This window comes from Triturus cristatus, chromosome 4_2 (genome assembly GCF_964204655.1).
Source record: "Triturus cristatus chromosome 4_2, aTriCri1.1, whole genome shotgun sequence".
NCBI classification, from domain to species: Eukaryota; Metazoa; Chordata; class Amphibia; order Caudata; family Salamandridae; genus Triturus; species Triturus cristatus.
In genome coordinates this window covers 501,902,091-501,926,133 of record NC_140586.1, presented here as the reverse complement: position 1 = coordinate 501,926,133, position 24,043 = coordinate 501,902,091, and the positions used below count along the sequence as shown (strand labels likewise).

The 24,043-nt window shown below is 43.3% G+C and overlaps 1 protein-coding gene across 1 annotated transcript in view; it reads right to left on the bottom strand.

Moving 5' to 3' along the window:
- The window catches only part of MCOLN2 (mucolipin TRP cation channel 2), a 320,208-nt gene that overhangs the window by 127,576 nt on the left and 168,589 nt on the right, over positions 1 to 24,043 (bottom strand). Inside the window, exons 8-9 of the mRNA XM_085602080.1 lie at positions 14,103 to 14,215; positions 9,538 to 9,687 (exon numbers count right to left, since the gene is read on the bottom strand). Of these exons, the coding sequence (XP_085458206.1) occupies positions 9,538 to 9,687; positions 14,103 to 14,215 (263 nt within the window). The remainder of the gene's footprint in view (positions 1 to 9,537; positions 9,688 to 14,102; positions 14,216 to 24,043) is intronic.

Sequence of the window (24,043 nt, the reverse complement as noted above, 5' to 3'; positions counted from 1 at the left end):
TATGGTATGCATGAGACAGCTGAGATTCAGCAGGTTTTGTAACCTTAATATGTATGTTTATCGCTCCCTGTAGCTTGGATGTTTTGTACCAAATGTTCGCCTTGTAACAACTGTATTTGTCTTGTATTTGCTCTTTTCTGGGCCATACCTTATACTGCACTGTAACCATATTTGCAATGTATGTAATAATCGCTGGGGGCACTTTGAACTGTGTTAAATGCTCAGGGGGAACTTCCGTTTCTGCCAACTTAGGTCAGCACTCTAGTTCTTTTTTGGACGCTGATGCGCACTTCCGCTTTTTCGGCCTCAAATTGAGCAGACGACGCGGCCGCACTGTGGCACTTCTCACTCACTCTGATCCTGGTCAGAAGCGAGAGGTTGTTTTTCAAAACTGATGTTACTTTGTTGCTTTGAATATTTATTTTTAAAAATGTCATTGATTGCACTGTATTAATCGCTCGGGGCACTTTGAGCTGTGTTAAATGCTCAGGGGGAACTTCCGCTTCTGCCAACCTCAATCAATCAAGGCATTTATAGAGCGCGCTACTCACCCGGAGGGTCTCAAGGCGCTTGGGGGGGGGGGTGAGGTGCCGCTACTGCTCGAACAGCCAGGTCTTGAGTTTCTTCCTGAAGGAGAGGTGGTCTTGGGTCAGGCGAAGGTCGGTCGGGAGGGTGTTCCAGGTCTTGGCGGCCAGGTAGGAGAAGGACCTTCCTCCTGTTGTAGCTCTTCGGATGCGGGGGACGGCGGCGAAGGCATGGTTGGTCGATCGAAGGTGGCGTTTGGGAGCGTAGAAGTTGAGGCGGTTGTTGAGGTAGCTCGGGCCTTGGTCGTGTAGGGCTTTGTGTGCGTGGGTGAGGAGACGGAAGGTGATTCTCTTGTTGACGGGGAGCCAGTGCAGGTCTCTCAGATGTCTGGAGATGTGGTTGCGTCGGGGGATGTCGAGGATGAGTCTGGCTGAGGCGTTCTGGATCCGCTGGAGTCTCTTCTGGAGCTTGGCGGTGGTTCCGGCGTAAAGGGCGTTGCCGTAGTCCAGTCGGCTGGTGACGAGGGCCTGGGTGACCGTCTTCCTAGTCTCGGTGGGGATCCACCGGAAGATCTTCCGTAGCATGCGCAGGATGTTAAAGCAGGACGCGGAGACGGTGTTGACTTGTCTGGTCATGGAGAGGGAGGAGACCAGGATGAAGCCCAGGTTGCGTGCGTGGTCTGTCGGTTTGGGTGCGGTGCCCAGGGCGGGGGGCCACCATGAGTCGTCCCAGGCGGAGGGCGAGGAGCTCAGGATGAGGACTTCCGTCTTGTCTGAGTTCAGTTTCAGGCGGCTGGTCGTCATCCACTCGGCTACGTCTTTCATCCCTTCGTGGAGGTTGGTTCTGGCGGCGGCTGGGTCGTTGGTCAGGGAGAGGATCAGCTGGGTGTCGTCGGCGTAGGAGATGATGTTGAGGTTGTGTTGGCGTGCGATGGCCGCAAGGGGGCTCATGTAGACGTTGAAGAGGGTGGGGCTGAGCAAGGAGCCCTGGGGAATGCCGCAGATGGCTTCCGTGGCTGCAGATCTGAACGGTGGGAGGCAAACTCTCGGTGTCCTTCCAGCGAGGAAGGAGATGATCCATTCCAGTGCCTTCTCCTGGATTCCGATGTTGCTGAGGCGCTGCACTAGGGTGCGGTGGCAAACGGTGTCGAACGCCGCGGAGAGGTCTAGGAGGATGAGGGCCGCTGTCTCACCGTTGTCCAGCAGGGCTCGGATGTCATCGGTGGCAGCGATGAGGGCGGTCTCGGTGCTATGGTTGGCTCGGAAGCCAGACTGTGAGGGGTCGAGGGATCCATTCGTCTCGAGGAAGGCAGCCAGCTGCTTGTTGACGGTCTTCTCGATGACTTTGGCTGGGAACGGGAGGAGCGAGATGGGGAGGTAATTCTTGAGTTCGGTGGGGTCCGCTGTTGGTTTCTTTAGTAGAGCGCTGAGTTCGGCGTGTTTCCAGCTCTCAGGGAAGGTGGCGGTGTCGAAGGAGGTGTTGATGATGTCCCACAGGTGGGGTGCGATGACAGCGTCGGCCTTGTTGGAGACGTGGTGGGGGCAGGGGTCGGTCGGAGATCCGGAGTGGATAGAGTTCATCGTGCAGATAGTGTCTTCTGTGTTGATCTGGGTCCAGGCGCTGAGGGTGGTGGTGGGGGGCGTTGGTGCGGTCGTTGGGAGCGTTGTTTGTGGGCTGAAGCTGTTGTGTTTTTTGGACACTGACGCGCACTTCCGCTTTTTCGGCCTCAAATTGAGCAGATGCCGCTTCCGCGCAGCGGACGCGTGCAGCGGGTGCGCCGAAGACAAGCCCGTCTGCGCCAGGACAGGGCTAGGGGCTAGAACCCCTGTCCAATCCCTCTCAGACGACCATTGTTATAACAGGGAGCGGCTCCTCAGGATTAAAGGTGAGATGAGGAATAAGTGTGTGCATACTATGTCTTTGGAAGAGGGGAATATTTCTTGCCCTTTTTGTAATTTTAATTTTAAGCTTTCTCATACTACACTCCCCTTGGCAACTGAAGATGGCAAAGGTAAATCTATATCAATGTTACTTATCAATTGTCGGTCCCTTCCTAAACACTCCAGTGAAATTAATTTACTTTTAGAAGAGGTGAGCCCAGATGCCCTCTTTTTGACGGAGACCTGCACCAGCAAGGATTCTGACGCCGATGTGGTTCAGGCTCTAGCCTCTAACTACACCATCCTTAGACAAGATTGTGCCAGTGGCCGTGGTGGGGGGATTACCATTATATATAAAAATATTTATGGATGTAGATCTACCATGAGTCCTTTATCGGACTGTGAGAGCCTTTCCTTTGGTATAAGCTTTTCACCTACTTGCACTTTCTCAGGAATTCTTATATACCGTCCTCCAGGAGCGTTCCCCTTTACCTCACGCCAATCCTACAACAGCTAAGGCCAATTTTAATAGTTGGCTGGAGTCCTCTTTGGACTCTGCTCTCCCCAAGAAAGAATGATGCCATTGAGTCGGGCCCAATAAGAAAGCGTGGTACTCCCACAAACGTAGACAGCTTAAACATTCTTGCAAACAATTCGAAAGAAAATGGAGGAAGGGTTTTACAGAGATCAGCAAGAGCAATTATAGAGAAGCGCTTAAGCTTTATAAAAATGAAATAAAAGCCGCTCTAGCTTGCTACTACCATGGAAAAATTGCTTCTGCATCCAATTCTCCTAGGGACATTTTTTAAATTTTGAAATCCCTTCTCACTCCTCCTAGTCCACCTACTGAATCTGATGATGCTCAAAAGCGTTGTGATGAAATAGCAAATTTTTTCTCCACAAAGGTCTACAACATCTATTCTACGTTCCAGCAAACTAACCTGGATACAAATATTCCATCGCCTACACAACAAGTCATGCTGGAGGAATTTGCTCCGCTGACCCTACCGGCTCTGCAGAAACTTTTGAAGGAGCTCAAATCGGGATCTCCAGCAGACCCCGCCCCTCCGCCCATTCTTAATCTGGTCTCAGAGATCGTCTCTCTAGTTATTCTAGACGTAATACATTCCTCCCTTGTAATGGGGCAGGTTCTGCTTCTCTGGAAACAAGCAAGAGTCAAAGCTCTTCTGAAAAAGTCCAATTTAGATCCGGAGGACTGGGCGAATTACCGCCCCATCTCTTTGCTGCCAGGAATTCGTAAACTTGTGGAAAAATATGTTAATTTCATACTGGCAGCTTTTCTGGAGAAAAATAACCGAGACCAGGGCACGGAGACCGCCCTTCTCGCCGTGGTCGAAGAGTCTAGAAAAATCTTGGACAATAGAGGCTGCGCTGCGATCATTTTGTTAGATCTCAGCGCAGCCTTTGATACGGCAAATCATCAAATTATGATCCAAAGACTCAGGGAGGTGGGAGTAGCAGGGACAGCCCTTAAATGGTTGCAGTCCTTCCTTTCAGAGAGATAATTTGTGGTCTTTGAAGAGGATGTTCTTTCGAAGCAGATGCCTTTGCAGTGTGGAGTCCCCCAGGAGTCCTCTCAGAGTCCCACCATGTTTAGCAACTACATGAGGTCCCTTGAGGATGTGGTACTCCCCTGGGGGATCCATACTATCACGTACGCTGACAACACCCAGTTGGTGGTATCCCTTAGTCAGCAAGACAAAGCTGAACCAGGTTTAACTTCCTGCCTTGTGAAGGTCTCTGAGTGGATGAATCTGTCCTTTCTTAAATTTAACGGTGCCAAGACAGAAACTATGATACTGGGCCATGCGGCCCCCATGAATTTAGATCCTATGTGGCCCAGCTGTCTTGGCCCCCCTCCTGTACCAAAGAAACAAAATTAAGAGTTTGGGCGTATGGTTTGACTGCAACCTCAACTTTACAGCACGAGCACGTAAAGTTGCTGCTGTTATGGTCTTCTTAGATTGATAAGGAAGATTCTTCCTCTTCTTCCGTTTGAAGCCAGGCGTATGCTGGTCCACCTCTTATTCTATCGCGGCTGGACTACGCGAATGCAGTTTACTTAGGTGCGCCGCAAGGAACCACTAAGATCTTACAGACTGTCCAGAACTGTGCGGCCCGCCTCTTAATGAATGTCCTGAAACGTAATTCTGCTAAGTTAGCGCTCAGTCGGTTGCATTGGCTTCCTGTTCAGGAAAGAATCAGGTTTAAGGCAATGTGTATTATCCACAAGTCCCTCCTATGATTCAGTCCATGGTGCAATTATATCGCACCAATAGGACTCTCAGATCTAGCAATAAACAACTTCTTGCAGTCCCTAGAATTAAACTGTCAAGGACGGGAGGTGGACGGTTCCCATACAACGCTGCCAAGTTCTGGAACCAGCTTCCAGACTACATTTGTCTTGAACATGACTATCTCCGGTTCAGGAAGCAGTTGAAGACCTTTCTCTTTGCATGAGCAGTGGTGAATGATAAGGTGTCACAGAAAGCGCTGGGATGCACTTGGGTAGCCATGCTCTATACAAGTGCGTATTCATTCAATCATTCAGTATGTAAATTTCAATAAAAAGAATAAAAAAATAAAAAGAAAGTACAGATCAGCAGGAGCAATCCCCTTCTTAACTGATTCACCTAGGCCCCACCAGTTTAAAAACATGGGAGACCATACCCGTCATAGCTTCAATATCCTGACAACTGCAGTGCTATCATTAGGTCTCTAAAATTCTACCAAATCAGCAGTAAATCAAAGACTCAGATATTAAAGATAGCCAGGATAATAAGCCCTAATCCCCAAATAAGATTGTAGATGCACTGAGCGTTCTAGTCCTAAACTTTGGGATTACATCCATTTTTAAAAACATCCACAGAAATTACCAGCCACTAAGTGAACTGAGACTTTCATAAAAACACCCGTTCATATTAGTAAAATAGATTTACGAAAAATTGACGAACTAATACTGCAGAATTTAACAGCTACATTACAATGAAGATACAGCAGCTTTATGACGTTTAGGCTTTTCGTTCTAAAATTCTAAACCTAACGTGTAGAAAAAAAAAAAAAGAGGAAACCATTTATGAAGTAAATGCAATTATTAGGCAAAGCGACTAAATTGGAAGAACACAATGTAGAGCATAAGGAGCCCCTTTGTTTGAAAATGTTTTGAAGATTAATACAAAACGGGATTCTGAAATTCCAAATATTTGCAGACGAATAAAGCACCATAAGAACGAGACAATCAAATGCCAGAACCATTGCCATTAGCCTAGAAAAATGGATTTATAGATCACTACAGAACTCTTAGGCTACGCGTAATCTTTATACCCTTATCAGTTCATGCTTCTGCCTAATTATAGGGCCAAAGAGGCTCCGCTGAAGAAGACTTAATATTGTGAGCAAAGTTAGCCATGCTAATGTCCAGTCGGGTTCGTTCTTTAATGGATAGGTCTGCAGAAAAGCTTTGTAGCGTTTATTTCACCTCAGCTGCAGCAATGGTGGTGAAATATAGTGCGCTGATCCGATCCTTCAAGTCATCTCGAACTGCACTGATACACTCAAGCATTTATAAGAAACCTCAAATACACTTTACGTAGTATTTAGGACAGAATTGTGTGCTGGGCAGGTGATGCAGAATGTATGTATACAGGGATGCAATTGGAACAGACGGCTTCAACAACGTACAGGCTTGGTGGTACAAAACTGGCTGCAATTAAAAACAACCCCTTTCACTGGTAAAAGAATTGTGAATATGTGTCCCTCTCAATTTCTGGTGGGCTTTTCCTAAAACGGTACTACGCCTGAACAGCATTTTGTTGGTCATTTTACCACAGTAGCCAGCCTGCATTTGCCACTTAGTTTATTGTAGTAGTTTAGTTTATTGTCTGGTCAATTAAAACCTTTACAAATTTCTCATAAAAGAAACGTTATAGCAGCAAAGTTAATGATTTAAGATTAATTAAAAATATTACATTCCATAAAACATCCATGCATTATGCTAACATCAATGATGCAATTATCAATAATTGTTGTCTAATACAGTACATTGATTAGGGGTTTCAGCATTTCAGTATATTTACAAATTGCCAAGTGAGTTGATAATGCTGTCCTTTCCCAGTTCCTGAGAGTTTTTTGGAAAGAAGTTAACATCTAGAGGGCTTAAAATTTGATTAAACAAATACTCAGTTCAGTGTGGGGGTAACTGTGCAATTATCAATTGCTTTGTGGACAGCGACTGTAGAAGATTGCGGTTGCCCGTTATGCTGGAGCATGTGTCGTCCGGGTGAGTGGCAACCTAAATATGTGTTGTTTACTGTGCAGTGACGCTTTAAAAAGTCTTAATATTGCGGTAAAAAGGTGTTTAACGAGTGAGTTTCTCCCCCACCACTTCCATAAATTGCTCAAAGCGGCATGCTAACTGCACGTCTCCTCCTCTTAAGCATACCATCACAGCTTGTCGACTGGTTCTTATACTCTTGCTTAGCCACTTAGTGAAATCTGATTATGTTTCCAGTCTAGGCATATTCGTAGAATAACGACCAATTTCAGAAAGTACATTAATTAACCTGTGACAGGACTATCATGCCTGGAATAAAGCCTGCTCAAAATTATGTTACAGGCTTTTAAAGAAAACAAGCATTGTAAAAGGCAATATGTCTAGCTAATTTTGAATGTGTATTGGGCTGGATGGATATTGTTTGTTGATGGCAGATGATGGATGTAAGGAGATGGGTAAACAGATGTACATAGGAGAATGAGAATATAGTTATATGAATACCGGATTAGGAGTATGTAGAAAAGCAGGAACAAGAGAAATAGACATAAGGAGGAGTAAAAATAGAACTAGTAGCATAAGGAGAAACACAAATAGAACTAGTCGCAAGTAGGAGTTACAGTAGGGGTAAGTATAAAATGAGATTATATTCAGAAATTAGAGTAAGAAAGCAATGAGTAGTACAAGTGGACATGATAAGAATAGGTGTAGGACTAAGTACAATATACTTAAGAATATTACAATATATGAGAAGCAGGAGAAGGGTTAAGTTAGAATAAGAAGAAACAGCAAGCATATACAGAGGAGGCAGCACAAGTGAGGTCTAATAGCAATTTGCAGCTCCTCGGACCTTTCCCCCCCACGCCCCTGCCAAACAAACAAAAACCAGACATCACAGACCGATGAGCCTCAAAGCAGAATGGGGTTGCACGGAGAGAGTTCATAAAGGTAAAGTTGGGCAGGAGGTGGCGCAAATCCGGATAGTTACTATTGTTTAAGTGTTTGAATGCCAGAATGCTGTGGACTGATAAAACAGCTAAAGGTAAGTCTTCTTATCCAAAGCCTATTGCTAACTGAATCTAAGTAACCAAATGGCTGAATGGGGATATTTAAAATTTCCCTTCTGTACATCTATGTGTATGTGTGTATGTGTTGGCATCAGCTCGAGCCAGACAGCTTAAGAGGTCCCATTCACCAGGCAGATCATACCATTTACAAGCTTTTTCAATCAACACATTATTTTTACTTTCTGGCCTGACCACATGTCTATTTTCTTTACTACTCTGCATTCCCCTCCTACTACCAATTGCCTTCAACTATCACCAGGCTCCTCATATTGTTATTTGCCTTAATGTGATGCCCCTCACAATCCAATGCCCTTCTGCTCTCCATCAGGTATCTCCCTTCCTAAATTATATAAATTGTTTATTTAGATATAGGCTTAAAATATAAATGCATATGTATTCATGCTGTTCTTCACTGCAGCCCAATAATTAAGTCTGCTTCAATAGATTTATGTTTATCTGTTTGAATTACATTTTAGTTACTGGTGATTCTTTTTAAATAGTGTACAAGGTTTCATAATCACATAACTCCCTCTACCGTTTATTGTTTTTAAACAATAGGCTAGCATTCACAGAATGCAAATTTATAAAAGGATACCAGGGCTTTTCTGCTGTTTGTTTTGAAAATGTTCAACAATGTTCAGATACAACATATAAAAAAAAGAACAGATTGTGATGACAAAGGGAAACTTCATTTCAAGGACTCAAGGCTGAGGGTTTTCGCTGAGCAGTTATCACCTTCCTTTGCTAAGGGCTACAGGGAAGGCCCATCCAGCCTTCGCTCAGTGGGGTTATCAGACTGCAGACATAGACGAGAATAGCAGATGCTGTTACTTTGCTGTGCATTGGTTCTATTGTTCAGATGAGGTATGCAGGTGTAAAATCACTTTCTCAAATTAAGTGTACTAACATGTTAGCTCCCCCAACTTAACTGGGCAAGTATCAAAACGAGCCCCAGATCAGACTGATCTAATTGTCCCGTAATGTTCCGGTCTCGTAACTTAACATAAATATTTGTTTTGATTGTTCTGTCCATGAATTCAAACACATTTTCAAAGTATCCTAATATTTGTCTTTTGCGGTCATTAAAAGCTTTCTGATTGATGTCAGATAGACACAATATTTTACCTTTCCTAAACTCATCGAAAAATATATTTTTATTTTTAGCAAAAGTGGGCCTTGAATTGGCCAGGATATCCAAACTAAATTCATGAATGTACACACAACATATAGGCATTTTCGCTCTCCATTTAACACACAGCATCATCCTTAGTTTGACCTAGTTATGAACTCTGTCAGCAACTTTTCTTTACGTTATATGTAGATTTGTATCCGGTATTTGTACAGCGCAAAGTAATCACCCCTAGGTGTCTCAAGGCGATGTGGGCCATCGAGAAGATTAAGTGAGCTATTGCCCAAGAGTCACAGGGTGCTGAGCTGAGCTGCCGCAGGTGCCGTGGATCAATCCGTGAGCCCCGTGCTCCGGATTCAGCTGCACCACACCTCTCCCTATACCATACATTGCTGACCCTTGCAATGTTTCTGCCACCTGCCCGTCTGTACATACTATAAAAATGCCATACCCCCTTGCATCAGTTATATCTTATGCCTAATCCAGGACAATTGCTTCAATTTCATAAATGTAATTTAATTCCACATTCCAGATACTGGTCTACAAGCCCATTTCAGCCAATGCCCTATATTTGAAAAATATGCATGGATAATATTTGGTCATGTGAGCCTCATGTTTTGAAAACATAAAATGAATAACCCTGACCTTGACTTTTATTTCCATTTTTAAGATTGATCCAATTATTGTCATCAGATCACTGAGAATCACCATGATGTACCAGCCATTTATGAACTCCAAGCGATCAGCCTTGCACACACGGCGGTTGTACTTCTCCAGGAAGAATTGTACGAATCTCTGCAAGAAAGAGAACATACTGTTAGGGATAATAGTAAACAAGTGAGGTTCACTGATTCTGTTGATTCCCCATCCTGTTAAAGCTTTAGGAAATCTCATTATTCATAGAATTGCACTGCCATTGTCATGAACTGCTACTTTGAATTTCACATTATGTCTACTGGGTTATCACTTTTCTGGCCATCCAGCAAGCTACGGTTTCATTATGTACATAACTGTACCACAAACATATTTACTCGTCCTGAAACTCAAGTTCTGTTAAGTCATCTAACGAATTGTCTATATTTATATGCCCACTGTTTTAGTTGCTGCATTGACTTTGTCACCAGTAGCCCTTGTGTCAAGACCATTTCATTGCACATCATGCCCCAAGCTGGCTACAATAAAGTTTTGTAAAAGTTTTCATTCAACTTCTCTGGTCAGAGTGGTAGATAGAACTGAGGAACCTTTGCTGTCCAGTGAATACTTAACATTAGTGTTGAGAGAAAGTAGGTACCATTCATAGTTGCCATCTGAAAGACCCAGTGGCAGCTGACTACAAACTGAATGCTGCTAGGTTGTCGAAGGAAGAATCTGGAGGGCACCTCTAGTCTGGCATTGGTGAAAAGCTGTCCCTTGAGGTATTTAAGCAAGTTGGGTCTGGCAGACACCGCTTTAGTAGAGTAGTGAGGCAGTCTACATGCAAAGGGCAATAACCTAAGACCCATCTATCCCTCAAGTGATTGGTGGATTTGCATCACCTTTATCATCCATTAGTTGTATGCAGCTATCGTTCACGAGGTATAGTATTCAATCTTTGCACTGAGGCATGTAGCCTTTTCATGCTTTTCAACTACTTCAAAAACTGTGGTAATATCTCGATTTCTGAAGAATACTCTGGATGAACCCTCATTTTAGAACTTTAGCCCAAACCTCAACTTTTCATTTTTTGGTTAAATAAATAAACATTTTCAAACTGCAGAAACATGTGGAAAAAACAACCTACTCAGGACTGATTAGTGTCTGGTGGTTGCTGACATCCCGAGGGCAACTGATGGTGTGGGCACTTGCCTTCTCATTATTATTATTGAATTTATAAGGCGCAACAGCTACCCAAAAAGGGTTTCCCGGGGCCGACAAATACCAAAAAGAAGGAGAGGTAGCCTATTTGTTTACTGATTTAAAAGCCATGTCTTGAGGGATTTACGAAATAGCGTGTAGACCGTTTCGTGCCGGATAGCTATAGGAAGTGCATTCCACAAGAAGGGACAGAGATATGCAAATGATCTACCTCCCATTCGAGACAGTCTGATTCTCGGCACCGAAAATTTCACTTGGGTGGAAGAGAAGACACCGAGAGGGCGCATAAGGGCTGACCAGAGCTTGCAGGTATTGAGGGGCGACTCCTGCTTTGATTTTAAACATAAAGCTAAGGGCTTTGAACTTGATTCTGTTCTCTACCCTGAGCCAATGAAGGTCTCGCAAATGACTAGAGACAGAGGCGAATCTAGGGACCCTACAAAGTAGTCTGGCTGCGGTGTTCTGCACCATCTGCAGTCTGTGAGTCACTTCCTTGTTGGATCCAAGGTAGAGAATGTTCCCGTAGTCCAGTCTTGAAGTAATAAGAGCCTGGACTACTGTTTTTTTTAGTAGACTCAGGCAGCATCCAGAGATTCTTTTTTAACCACTTCAAGATGGTAAAACATGTGGAGGACACTGACTGCTTGATGGTGCATTGTAAGCGAGTCATCAACAATGACGCCTAAGTTGCGGACTTGGCTGGAGGGCCGAGGAAGTGCTCCCATTTCACTGGGCCAATGTTGTGGGCCCTAGAGGTCTTTCTCTTTTCCAAAAATCAAGACCTCGATATTCTCTCCATTGAGCTTATGGTAGTTTTTTTGCATCCATGCTGCAAGTTTGCCCAGGCCATGCTGAAGGGGAGAAGGCCTGGCCTCACTCTCCATGGAGAGAGAGAAAAGGATTTGGGAGTAGTCGGCATAGGAAAACAGGGCCAACCAGTCTCTTCCGCAACGTTTGCTAAGGGTCTCGCATACAGATTAAAGAGTAGGGGGCTAAGGATTGAGCCCTGGGCTACCCCATGGTGCAAGGAGTAAGGAGGGGTAATCGGAACTGGATGTTGAGGAAAGATTTGAAAGGTGCGGTTGGCTAGATAGGAAGTTAACCAATCCAGGGCAGAACCACTGATGCCCAAAGATCTAAGTGTATTGACCAGTATGGTATGAGATGTAGTGTCACACGCTGCGCTCAGGTCTAATAAAATGAGTGCGACTGTATCTCCGACGTCCAAGTGACATCGCAGCCGTTCCGCTACCCCTAGTAAAGCAGCCTCTGTAGAAAAACCAGCTCTAAAGCCAGATTGTGATGAATGGAGGAGCTTATTGGTTTTGACAAAGATGGACAGTTGAATGTGGATATGTTTCTCCAAGATCTTGGAAAAAGCTGGTAGTAAGGAAATAGGCCGATAATTGGAAAGTAACCCTGGGTCGGCGTTGGCTTTTTTTTAGGAGAGGGACCACCATAACATGCTTCCAGTCAGATGGAACTATGGCTTCCTGCAAGGAGGCATTAAGAAGGTCCATGATGGCACGCAAGGATGGTGAGTCCAATTGCTTTAACACGGAGATTGGCAAGGGGTCCTTGGGAGATCCAGATTTGGTACTATCTAAAAGTTTTTTAAAGGAGGCTGCGCTAAGTAAGGGCCATGACTCCAGGATGTTCGAACGAGCGCGATGTGATAAGTCCTGATCAGGATGAATAGTGTACGTTCTAGATGTATCATGAGCGATTGGAGGGGGTTGGCAGATGACAAAGGAAGGGGGTTATCACCCCGGCGCTTGCCATATCCAGATAGATATTTTCAACCTTCTGGGTGAAAAAGTATGCCAGATCTTCACATTGTTGTTTGTTGAGGGGGGAGGCCTGGCTAAAGTTACAGAGCCAGCAAGTTCCTTTTGCCATGTTAAAAGAGTTTGAGGAGTTTAGGGCATCCAAGATAGTTGTGGAAACATACTCAGCACAAGCTGATTTACAGAGACTATGATATATTTGTTTGGCCTTTTTAAAGAGGGTTTTTAATTTGGGGGCGTACTTCCTTCTCCATCTACGTTCCAGCGTTTGGTATTTGGCTTTCTCCCTTTTAAGAATGTCAGTAAACCAAGGAGCTGGAGGGCGATGGTTATTAATCCTGTTTTTAGAGAGGGGTGAAGACACGTGTCTATGGCAGTGAGAAGCAATTTTTGCACAGTGTCAGAAAGTTGGTTCACCCTTTCTCATGATGCTGGATCTCATCAGCTTTTGATACTGTGGCTCACAGGACACTTGTGACCATCATTTCATTTCACATGTGTCTGGGGTAGAATGTTCCAGATTGGTTTCCTCATTTCTCACACGAAGATCATACACAAGCTCCAGGTCTTCTCCCCTCCCAGTCCACTGTCAAGTGGCAGAGGGTTCTAATCCATCATTAGCCTAGTTTCATCTACATACAGAAAGGAGCCCTTGAGATATCAGGTAGCTGGATTAGATTTGCAGTAGCAACATTTAAGCTGTCAACAAAATGCATTTGTCATTAAAATGTGCAAATGTTTATGTTTAAATAGGCCACATATAATAATGCAAATGTTTAGTAGGCAATCATGTTATAAGCCTATAAGTGAAGTGAAAGTGCTGATTTAACTTAGTCTAACTTCTGATGCCATATTAACATTGAAAGCCTGCTGTTCATGCTGAGCTGTTTTGCATGAGAGGTGTTCTATTTTGCTGCAGATGCAATTTTCTTAAAGTCTTTTGTTTGTTAGCGAATAGGCATTTGTTTTGTATTAGACAACTGATGGTGAGGTTTTTACCGGGAGGAAATGTGGCAACAGGAAAGATGACTCCTGAGAAGAACTGTCTGAACTGCAAATGGTGGATTATGTATCATTTCAAGGACTGGCTTTGGTAGCCCATTTTGCAGATATGAGAAGATTAAAAGTTCACCTATTCCCAAGAGCTAACTAATATCCTATTGGATGCAGCGGAGAGAGAAAAAGAAACTTGTTGCAATCTAAAATGTTGTTAGTTTATATTAATGCGTGTTCCTAGAGAAGAAGGGGCCTCATTCACACATTTGCTGGAGACTCCTCTCGGAGTTTGAGAATATCTCTCTATATGGGAGGTTGCTAGGCCTATTTACTGCTGACTTACAGCTGTGAATACTTCCCAGCTTAATCAGAACTCTTTATTTGGTATTAGAACTGCCACCCTATTCTATTTAATTCTAACTTAATAGGGAATTCCTTTATGGAACATGCTTACTGCATTAGGAAATTCTTCGCTAAAGTACTGTGATTAAATGAGTACAGTGTTACTTCAATTGTAAACAATCCACAAAGAGAATTGCAGAACATTCACATCAAATAAACTAAATTACTCACTTTCTGTAGTTTCACAGCAAGAATAATTGACCGTGTGCAAAGAATTAAGGAAGTCAGACACGTTAGGATGACAAATCCATCAAAAATTAGATTGTTCTGAGCATTTTTTGGCACTAAAAAGAAAAAAGAAGGGTCAAAAGTGTTATAACTCACTGAACCTACTCAGTCAATGGTATTTACAGGTGGAAAGCCAATTGGTTAGGCGCATAAACAAAATGGTGGGAAATATACACAAGCAGCATGTATGCTCATATCTGAAGACTATACATTTTATTCATGAGCAAATTATCTGACAAACTATACTAAATAAAAAGGGGTGGGGGATTATTCTCTTGTGAACACAAAAAAAGCCTATAAAGAATCTTTATACTGAAAATGTGCACATTACATTAAAATTGAACAAGGAAATAATACTTCAAAATATTAGAAATCAATAGAACAGTTTAACAAACATCATGTGGAGGATCTAACCAGTATTTTACTTCAGATTTTAAAAAAGCATTATGCTACTGTTAACCCGCATATAATTTTGTCACTCTAGTCTAATTCAATGGATAATTCTTCCACTCCAACCTAATTCAATAGACTCTTCAAATTCGATCAGCATTATGTTATTAGTGAACTCTCAATAAAACGTAAAATTATGAAATACTATCAGAAAAAGATTCCACCTGCAAGCATCTGCGAATATTACATTGCCTAGGGAAAGCACCCTAAAGAGGGCCATTTCTAACCGCATCCTTTCACAAATACCTGATCTATCGTGTAGGTCCTCTGCTTATTACAGATCAGCATAGGTAACGGTCTATTCATTAGTTTCACAGAGTCCTGACAACTGTTCTGCATGCACTGGCATGTCTAATCACGGACCAAAGAAAATTCAAGCACATCTTCCTCATACTGAAAGAACTGGGTTAACTTCTACTAGCAAGAGTCTACATTAAAAGCCTCCACAAGAGGATGAGGATTAAATGGCTTCAGAACTTAGTTTGTCAATCAATGCATGCTCAACTAAAGCACCTTGGTGGCCAGTATTAAAATCTAAAAAGTGGACTCAAGATTGTTGTCAATGCATGCCACCGAAATTCTTTTACTGTACTGCATTACTGTTGATTTAACTCAATTTCCCAAAAACATTTTAATTTTTTTTTAAAAAGATAGTTGCATTGGAGTTAGAATAATAAATCTTACATCTGTTCCCCAAAAAAAATAATCTAAAAAGTGTACACAAAGAATGCCACTGCTTTTGGACGAAGTCTAGGGAATTATCTTCACTCGCAAAACAGACTTGCTACTTGGTTACTTCAATTTAGAAAATGTTGGACACCCCACAACCGTCGAACCATGCCTAACAGTATCTCTTCCCTCTTGTAGCAATCCACCCCACTGGGATACTGTTTTCTGAACTATTGTATACTCTCTTGGTTCTCAGTTCATAATGTAACTGGGCCTGTGCGGAATAAAAATTATTTTGGTGTAATTTGGGAATTTGCCATAAAAGGTACAATTCATGGAAAAATTCTAGTGCAAACACATGGGAAAGCGAGAACATGAGCGGCTGCTCACGGTGCTGTTTAACTGCATCCTCGTGTCAAACACAGACACAAGTACACATTTCGTGCTACAACATAGTGCAAAATGAAGGACTTACATTTTGTGTAATTACACATAATTTTACATACTTTTGGTTTAATTTTACGTTATGCAAACGCAAATTTCACACACCCATAACTATAACTACAACTACATCTTTGCATTAGCTACATATCGTTTTGCAATGAGTTCCATAGCCATTTGGGGCTAGCTTTGTTCTCTATGAATACCTCCAATACAACAAACCAAACTTCAACAAATGGTTGGAAACAGGCACAAAATTCCAAGCACTTAATACAAGAACTTCTAGACACGTACCATACTTCAAAGGAGGCACCATGCATAAGAATAGGACAGTCAGACCTACTCTTCAGTTCACTCCTGCACCTGTGGAAGGACCATCAGAGGACTGCCTGCTGCTGTGTACTTCAGAAGGACTGCTTTGCTGCACCTAGAAGGAACGCTTTGCTATGGAAGTCTGCTCTTCTCCTTGAGCCTAGGACTTCCATAAGTGGCAGGCCTCCTGATCGGAGCCTCAGGGACAGAAAAGTCTCCAACCATCTTGAACCCGAACCTGGGCCATGTCCGAGTGAGTCTTGACCTTCAAAGTGGAGCTTTTCCAGTCCCGCACCCTTGGAAGTTATGATAAAAATGGCCAGATAGCCCAAATACAAAACTTAGGACTTAAAACATTTTCAACCAAAAAGGGCTCTGAGAATAGAGGAGCCCATGACCAACCTGCTAGTCAATCCGCAAAAGGTGCACTGCCCGTTGGCCTTCTCCACAGGAACAAATCCTGTTCAGTCGCTCCTTGTAGAAGGGGTATCAAGCCTTGTAGAACACTCGTCTGCTATAGCCTGCAGCTTCCTGCCACTGGAGATCCTTGACTTCAAAAAAAGGACACACTAAGGATTCTTCACAGTGACTTTGGCCATTGGCTCTCAGACTACGTCTTCTCCTCCTTGGACACCGCCAGCTGCCTTGCCCGCTATACTTTACCTTTTCAGAGATTTTTCTATGAAATTTCTTTTAAGTCCGGACTTAAGCAGAGACCGGGTCCAATACACTTCTTGTATCCGACACGCGCTCCATTGCCGTCACCCATAACTTTCGACTTTGCCCCATCTTACACGACTGGATATCTGCGGTTGGTGCTTTGATCTTTTAGACACTAGATTTCACTTTAAATGTAATACATTTATAAATCCGGTTCTACTGATTAGATTTGTCATTTTAGTGCCATAACATTTCTTGAAATGTACTGTATTTTTACAATATCGGGTGGGATTTTTCTGGTGTTGTGCTTTCACTTTGTTAATGTTTGTGTGCTGCATAAATACTTTACGCATTGCCTCCCAGTAAAGCCCGACTGCTTTTGTGCCAAGCTACCAGAGAGTTAAGCACAGGGTAATTTAGTGACTTTTAGTGGTCCACCCTGACGGGGATTATGACTGTTGCTTGAGAAGGGCTCACAGCCTCCTCAACCAACAACCCAATCTCTCACAAGTAGATTTTGTTTCCTTAAGTTTACATGGAACAAAGTGGTTACATTCCAAACTTACTGAGGACAAAGTGGGTTTAGATAAAAAGAACATAGATAATGCTGGAAGAGGAAAAACTGAGAGACAGACAACAAGGATGAGATCTAATAATGGATACACTTATTCAAATTGGACCATAAATGGGGACAAAACCTTGTAAAAGCACAAGGTTCCCCGTGATTCTGGGGTGGTTGAGGAGCTGTGACAAAAGCTACTGTGTCCAGGAACAGACACTGGTGTCCGATGGGATGTTAACATCCTCAAAGGCCTCCCTCGCTCTCTGTAAGCTGAGATGTATAGAGGTTTCCTATGCTTCATTGACCCCCACTTTGTGCCAGAATGTAGAAACTTAGACCACAATTCTGAGCAGTGACAAGAGTCTCCAAAGAGCAATAAACCAAGATGCAGACACTCACCAATCAACCGTTGAAATTCTGCCACCAAATAAATGAGGCAACTTTGAAGATATTGCAAAGTAGCTTCTACAAATTTGCGGTCCATTTATCTGACATTGACCATGATCCAGAAGACAGTCAACAATTTTTTTGTGTGGCCTCTCTCCCCCACCAATGACTTATGTGCTGCGCAGCCTCAAAATGTTCCAGATAGTAACAACCCTTTTTATCTAGAACATTAAATCTCAGCAAACTCAATATTTCTGAAAGACAATCACAAGACAAAAAAACAAAAGATAACATTTCCAACAGATGAAATTTACACACACATTCCCTTCCATTGTCTCCAACAGTAGACTCCGACTTTCTCAAATTCAGAAGATCACTAAAACCCATTCCTTTAACAGACAACTGGTTAGCCCTTACCCGTGATAGCCTTCTAGACTGGTCCTCACTAGTTGTGCCAGGTCAATTAGATGCTTAAATCTCACCTTCTTTTCTCCCACAAGCCATTGACTGTTCTTAAATCCTTTGTATTTATACACACCAGGAGGCACTTCGGCATTATAGAAACAAACTTGATATTACAATATTTGAGCCAGTCATTACCAGCTCTGTTTTACTAACCTTTAAATAAAATAATTTCTCAAGTAGGCACTCCTTGATATGCAAGAATGGCCTCTTTAGTTTTAGTCTACTTAAAGTATATTGAAGAGAAAAAACAATGTGAGTCTTATCAGGACCAATATGATTTGTCAGCCAACAGCTCATAAAGTGAATGAATGAATGAATGATGGGGTTTTATAAAGTGCGTGAATACCATTGCGTCTTAGTGCTAGAAATTGCAGTGTGGTCATATAGAAGGGGGGCGCTGGCTTAAGACCGGACTAACATCAACCATGTTTTGAGAGATTTTTAAAAAGTCTGTGTATTAATTTGGGTTCTGAGGTTAAGTGGTAACGTGTTCCATAGATTACAGGTGAGGTGGAAGAACCTTCTACCACCCCATTTTGCAGTCCATACCCTAGGGCTGCATGTTTAGAATAAAGAGTCAATAAAATTGGCAGGAGAAGAGAGCTCTGTGGTACTCTGTATGTTGTTGTTCTCAAGGAACTCAGGACTCCGTATATTTTGAGGTCATGTACAGTTGCAAATTAGACCAAAAAACTCTTAATAGATATCTCATTTACTCCAGCAACCTTTATCATTTTTTGTAATAGGATATCAAGGTACTGAATGTACAAACACAAGGAGATGATGGACGGGGCGCCAAAACCTTTCAGACACTCACCCCCAGTCACAGATCTGGGTTTAAACCATTAGAAATGTACAAGAGAACCATGAGAAATAGGCTTAGCCACTTGAATAGACTCATTCAAGACCACAGTCACAAGAATTAGCGTGCGTGGCTACATGTGTGTAACAAGTGACAATCATCTGTGCACACACGAAAAAAAGATGTTACCATTTCAGTATATCATGGGAGCCCATTCCACAATATGTTTTTGATTAAGCAATATGGGAAAAATTCTCATGAGTCGCTTTTAGGGTTCTATGCACTGATGACATAATATACTTTTCTGTTGACAATTTTCATAATAAAATATACGTACGGAGCCAAAAGATTACCCGCAGCGCGTTCATTGCGATAGATGAAAATGTGACTGATACTAAAATTGATGTTGTTTATTTTGATTAGCAGGGCAGTGTGTGTTTTTAAGACCATTTTTAAAAAACGAAAATATTGTTTAATTACTGGCACAACTTTCTTCTTTTACCGCACATAGTCACTTTCCTTCTCGCTCCCTTGATGTGCTGGTGTACTCGTCTGTAAGAGCGAGTCACCGGAGCACGGCCATCTTGGGTAGCGTTCTAGTTGTTATTTGCACATCCCTATTTAATGGAGGCGGTGAAAGGGCGCGCACGCAGCGGGGGCGCCGATGGCACGCCGATGGCGCGCCAAAGGTAAGCCTGTCTGCGCCTGTCCGCGCATCGGACGCACGCAGCACCAGCCATGCTGCTCTTCGCTTGGTTTATTCTAGAGTTGAGCTTGCCCGGCTTGGTATTCGGAGGGACAGCATTACGATTAATGACAGCAGCACTGAAACTGGTACGGATTTCCTTAAGAAAGTAACATTAGGGACCCTTAACTGTGGATTAATCAATGTCAGATCTTTGACTAAACATTTCATGGAGGTTTATATACTATTAGATGACTATAACCTCCATGTCCTGTTTCTTACAGAAACTTGGACACGAGTAGACAGATGTTGAGCTTGGCCTAGCCTGTCCCTCAGGCTATAAAATCTGCCATAAACCCAGACGGGATGGGAGAGGAGGAGGAGTAGGATTCTTTTATAAGGACATCTGGAACATTACTCAACTTTGTATAGAGGACATCCCGGGGGTTGAATCATTGGGGTTCTCACGCAAAGACACGAGTGGTGTCCTATGTACAAGCCTACTTTGCTATAGACCACCAGGTGGAGCTGCTCAGGTTCATCTTGAATTGATTGATGCAATATATAATTTATCGCACTCTCACTCTAAGCTATTGATCCTCGGAGACTTTAACCTCTGAGAGAATGGCATCCCTGATGCAGCTCTTAAAGAGCTTTGTCAAGCCTGTAAGAACGTTAATCTTCACCAGCTGGTACTATTCCCCACTCACCAGAAAGGCCATGTGCTTGACCTCATTTTTGCTGATGGAAACGTTACAACTGTAAAGGAAATACTTCCACAATGCTGGACAGACCACTGTTTGGTCCTCTTTTCCTTGAAAGTAGTTAACTGCCAACAACAAGACATTCATAGGTCTGCTACTCGAACTGGTAGAGAGTGGTCTAAAATATTGAAATCTTCGGACCTCCCTCTGCTTGTCGATGACAGCTATGTCATGCATGATTCAGTGGAAGCCATCAAACTACCAACTCGCTAGATCAGCTAGCACCTTTGAGGAAAGTCAAAAGCCGTAAAAAGCCATCTGCCCCATGGTACAATGAAGAGCTGAGGCGGAGGAAGACTAGCTGCAAACAAGCAGAAAGGAAATGGAGGAGGAAGTATCTGGAGACAAAGTGGCTCTAAAAAACTTGCTTCACATTTACAAAGAGTCGCTAGGCAAAGCCAAGGCTAAATATTTAGAGGAGACTATTTTACATTCAAGTAATAAAACTCATACTTTATTTAGCCTAGTAAGAGGTCTGTCTGATCCAGATTGTGCCAAATCTAAAATTCTGGCTTCACAAGAATTATGTGATGACTTGGCAATTTTCTTTGAATATAAAATCAATAAAATCTTAATTTGACTTAAATAATCTGTAGATGCTGATGCGCACAAGTACACTGGTGATGCCACTTTAATAAAGTGTGGCATAAGCATTAGGGAACACACGACAGTTCCGGATTATTTCCAGAATCCCACACAAGAGGAAATCAATGCAATTGCTGCTGGCATCTCCTCTGGCTCCCCTATGGACCCACTCCCACACAAGTTTTGGAAATTGTTTGGTGGTGAACTTTTTACGCATCTATATCATATTTGCTGTCTATCTTTAACTAAAGTGATAGTCCCGGACTGCTGGAAAAAGGCTGTTTTCTCTCCTCTGCTAAAGAAGGCATCATTGAATCCCCAGTGCCCCACTATTTATAGACCCATCTCCTTGCTGCTCTATCCAAATAAGATTTCGGAGAGGGTAGTGACAAAATCTCTCTCAAGGTATGTTGAGGAAAATGAGTTGCTGGACGAAGTCCAATTTGGGTTTCGTCCCGCAAATGGGACCGAGACTGCCTTGGTAGCAGTCTTGGATACTCAATCACAAAGGAACTAGAGAGGGAAAACGTGCCAGAACGCCCTCCAATGAACAATAGTTTCAACAAAAAAGTCCTGGCACACTGTAGCCTAACTTTATTATTGTTCTGGACAAGGTAGAGGAAGTGTGCTTTATCACAAACCTCCAACACTCATTTATATCATATTATATGGAGACAACCCATCCAGAATGCTACAAAATTAAAAAGTTAAGTGGGTAAGAAAAGTCAGAATGAAGGAGAATGTGCAGTCAGTCCACAAAAAGATACACTCTACAGAAACCCTCAATGCTAAAGAGGTGAAAAAATGTGTAGAGAGAGAGTACCTCACGTGCGCACCACCAGAGGAGCTACTGGTTGGTTCTCACCAGCGTGCCCACGTTTATTTCATCATCGGCAACTCTCTCTCGAGAAAAAAGTGTGCAGTGTCCAGTGAAAAAACACATAACACAGGACGGTGTAGTGTAAAAAACAAAGAGACACAAACTGTGCAGACAAAGACAGTAAAAAATGGTGAGGGTATATAGACTCTCAAATAATTGTTTTATTCTGGTTAGGAGTCTATCCTACTATTTAAAAACACAGCATGTTGCATACCTTAGTAATGACGGCCAACATGTTTCATTGCCAATAAAATTTGTGGCAAATTCATCAGGGCAAGAAGGGGTTAAGGATCACCTTCTCTGGACACACACCTTTAAAAAGGACTGACAAACACAAATAGACAAACATACAGCTTAATCAGTTCGGCGAGGGATGTATTCACTGCCCATCCAAAAAATGGTTATTGTAATCAGCTTAAATTGATTACCTAGTTGGGGCTATGGGCCCACATACCAGCCACCAACCAGTCGCAGGGGCGTTCTAAACTCTTTACTATCGCCTTCCTGCTCTGCAAAGCACGACCGTAGTTGGTGCCTGCACCTGTAGAAAAAATGTATAGACCATATATACCTAGTCTAATCCGGCACAGTCTCTGTATGTTTACTGTTCCTCGATCTCTCATAGATCATTCACCTAACAGGTTGATCGTTCTACTCAACCATGTGCCCTTTCAGCGATTAAACCGTTCATTTCTGATGTATCACGTCAGCACATCAAACATTTTTACACAGCTGAACTGGCTTCAAAGATGACACCCCTCTTATTCGTGCCACGCTTAAAAATAACCTTGGTCTTTACATACCGCAGCGTCCACGCAACATCCGATGATGCAGACATCCGTTTCTCAATAGCTCATATACCCCCAGCTTACCCTGTCACTGTACAACCAGGCGGTACCTCAACACTGGAACAGCTAACAGCGCGACTGTGTCTGTTTTCAAAGGACGGCTCATGCGCCATCTCGCGAGACTACGCGGTTACCCGGATTGTCTCGATATGCTGAGGGGAATGCAGCGGCCATCTTAAAGTGGTCTAAGGTCCCGATTTCAAGTAATTCAGAACTCGCTGAAACAATCATTCCCAACCAACGGGCGGTTATAGAGTATGCCATATGATTTAAGCCAAAAGCCCGAATCCAGCGGGCTAGCACCCCATATGTCAAGGACATGGTCCTGCTCACAGCCAACCACCACCAAATGGGACAAGCAGATCTCTACTACAAGATGAACAACGCGGCAGCCATCTTGCCAAAGATAAATATAGAAGGAAGAAATCAGTTCAGGATTAATGAAATTAGGAAACCTCCAGACTGCAAAGTGGAGCACATATGCGTGAATGTGTGAACCATACACATATTACACACGGCGCCCTCAACAATAAAACAAGGGAGGGACAGAGACACGGCCCGTAAGCCACCAGGTGACCACATTGGAGAGCAGGTATACCCCAAGTAGATTATTTCGGAACATGCAGCTTAACCTGTCATGGGTAAGACTCCACTATTTGTGCCAAAAATGGAACATCAAGGATTAGTGCAGATAATGTGGACATAATTTCATGGTGTTATACTCAGCTTGTTAGTGACCACCTATCTGCTCACTTTGTTCCACTCAATTTGGTCATTAAGACCAGAACCCTTTCAATCTCCTGAGGCGGAAGCCGGGAGACCGCCGATTATTTTAAAAATTGTCACTTTGTTTACTCTGTGTCACCACGTAAAACTGCATTTTTAAAGCGCACTCACCCGGCAAGCATCCCAGCAGCGGGCTAGAGTCACGCACAAACAGCGACCCCTTCGCTGCAACGAAGATAGCCAGGAAATCACTCTTCGCCGCCATTCACGGCGAGGAAGCGAGGCCACGCCCACCTGAGGCCACGCCCACTCCCACAGCATAAATACGCTGCTGTCAGCGCTAAGCTACCAGAACCCTTTCAATCTCCTGAGGCGGAAGCCGGGAGACCGCCGATTATTTTAAAAATTGTCACTTTGTTTACTCTGTGTCACCACGTAAAACTGCATTTTTAAAGCGCACTCACCCGGCAAGCATCCCAGCAGCGGGCTAGAGTCACGCACAAACAGCGGCCCCTTCGCTGCAACGAAGATAGCCAGGAAATCACTCTTCGCCGCCATTCACGGCGAGGAAGCGAGGCCACGCCCACCTGAGGCCACGCCCACTCCCACAGCATAAATACGCTGCTGTCAGCGCTAAGCTACCAGAAC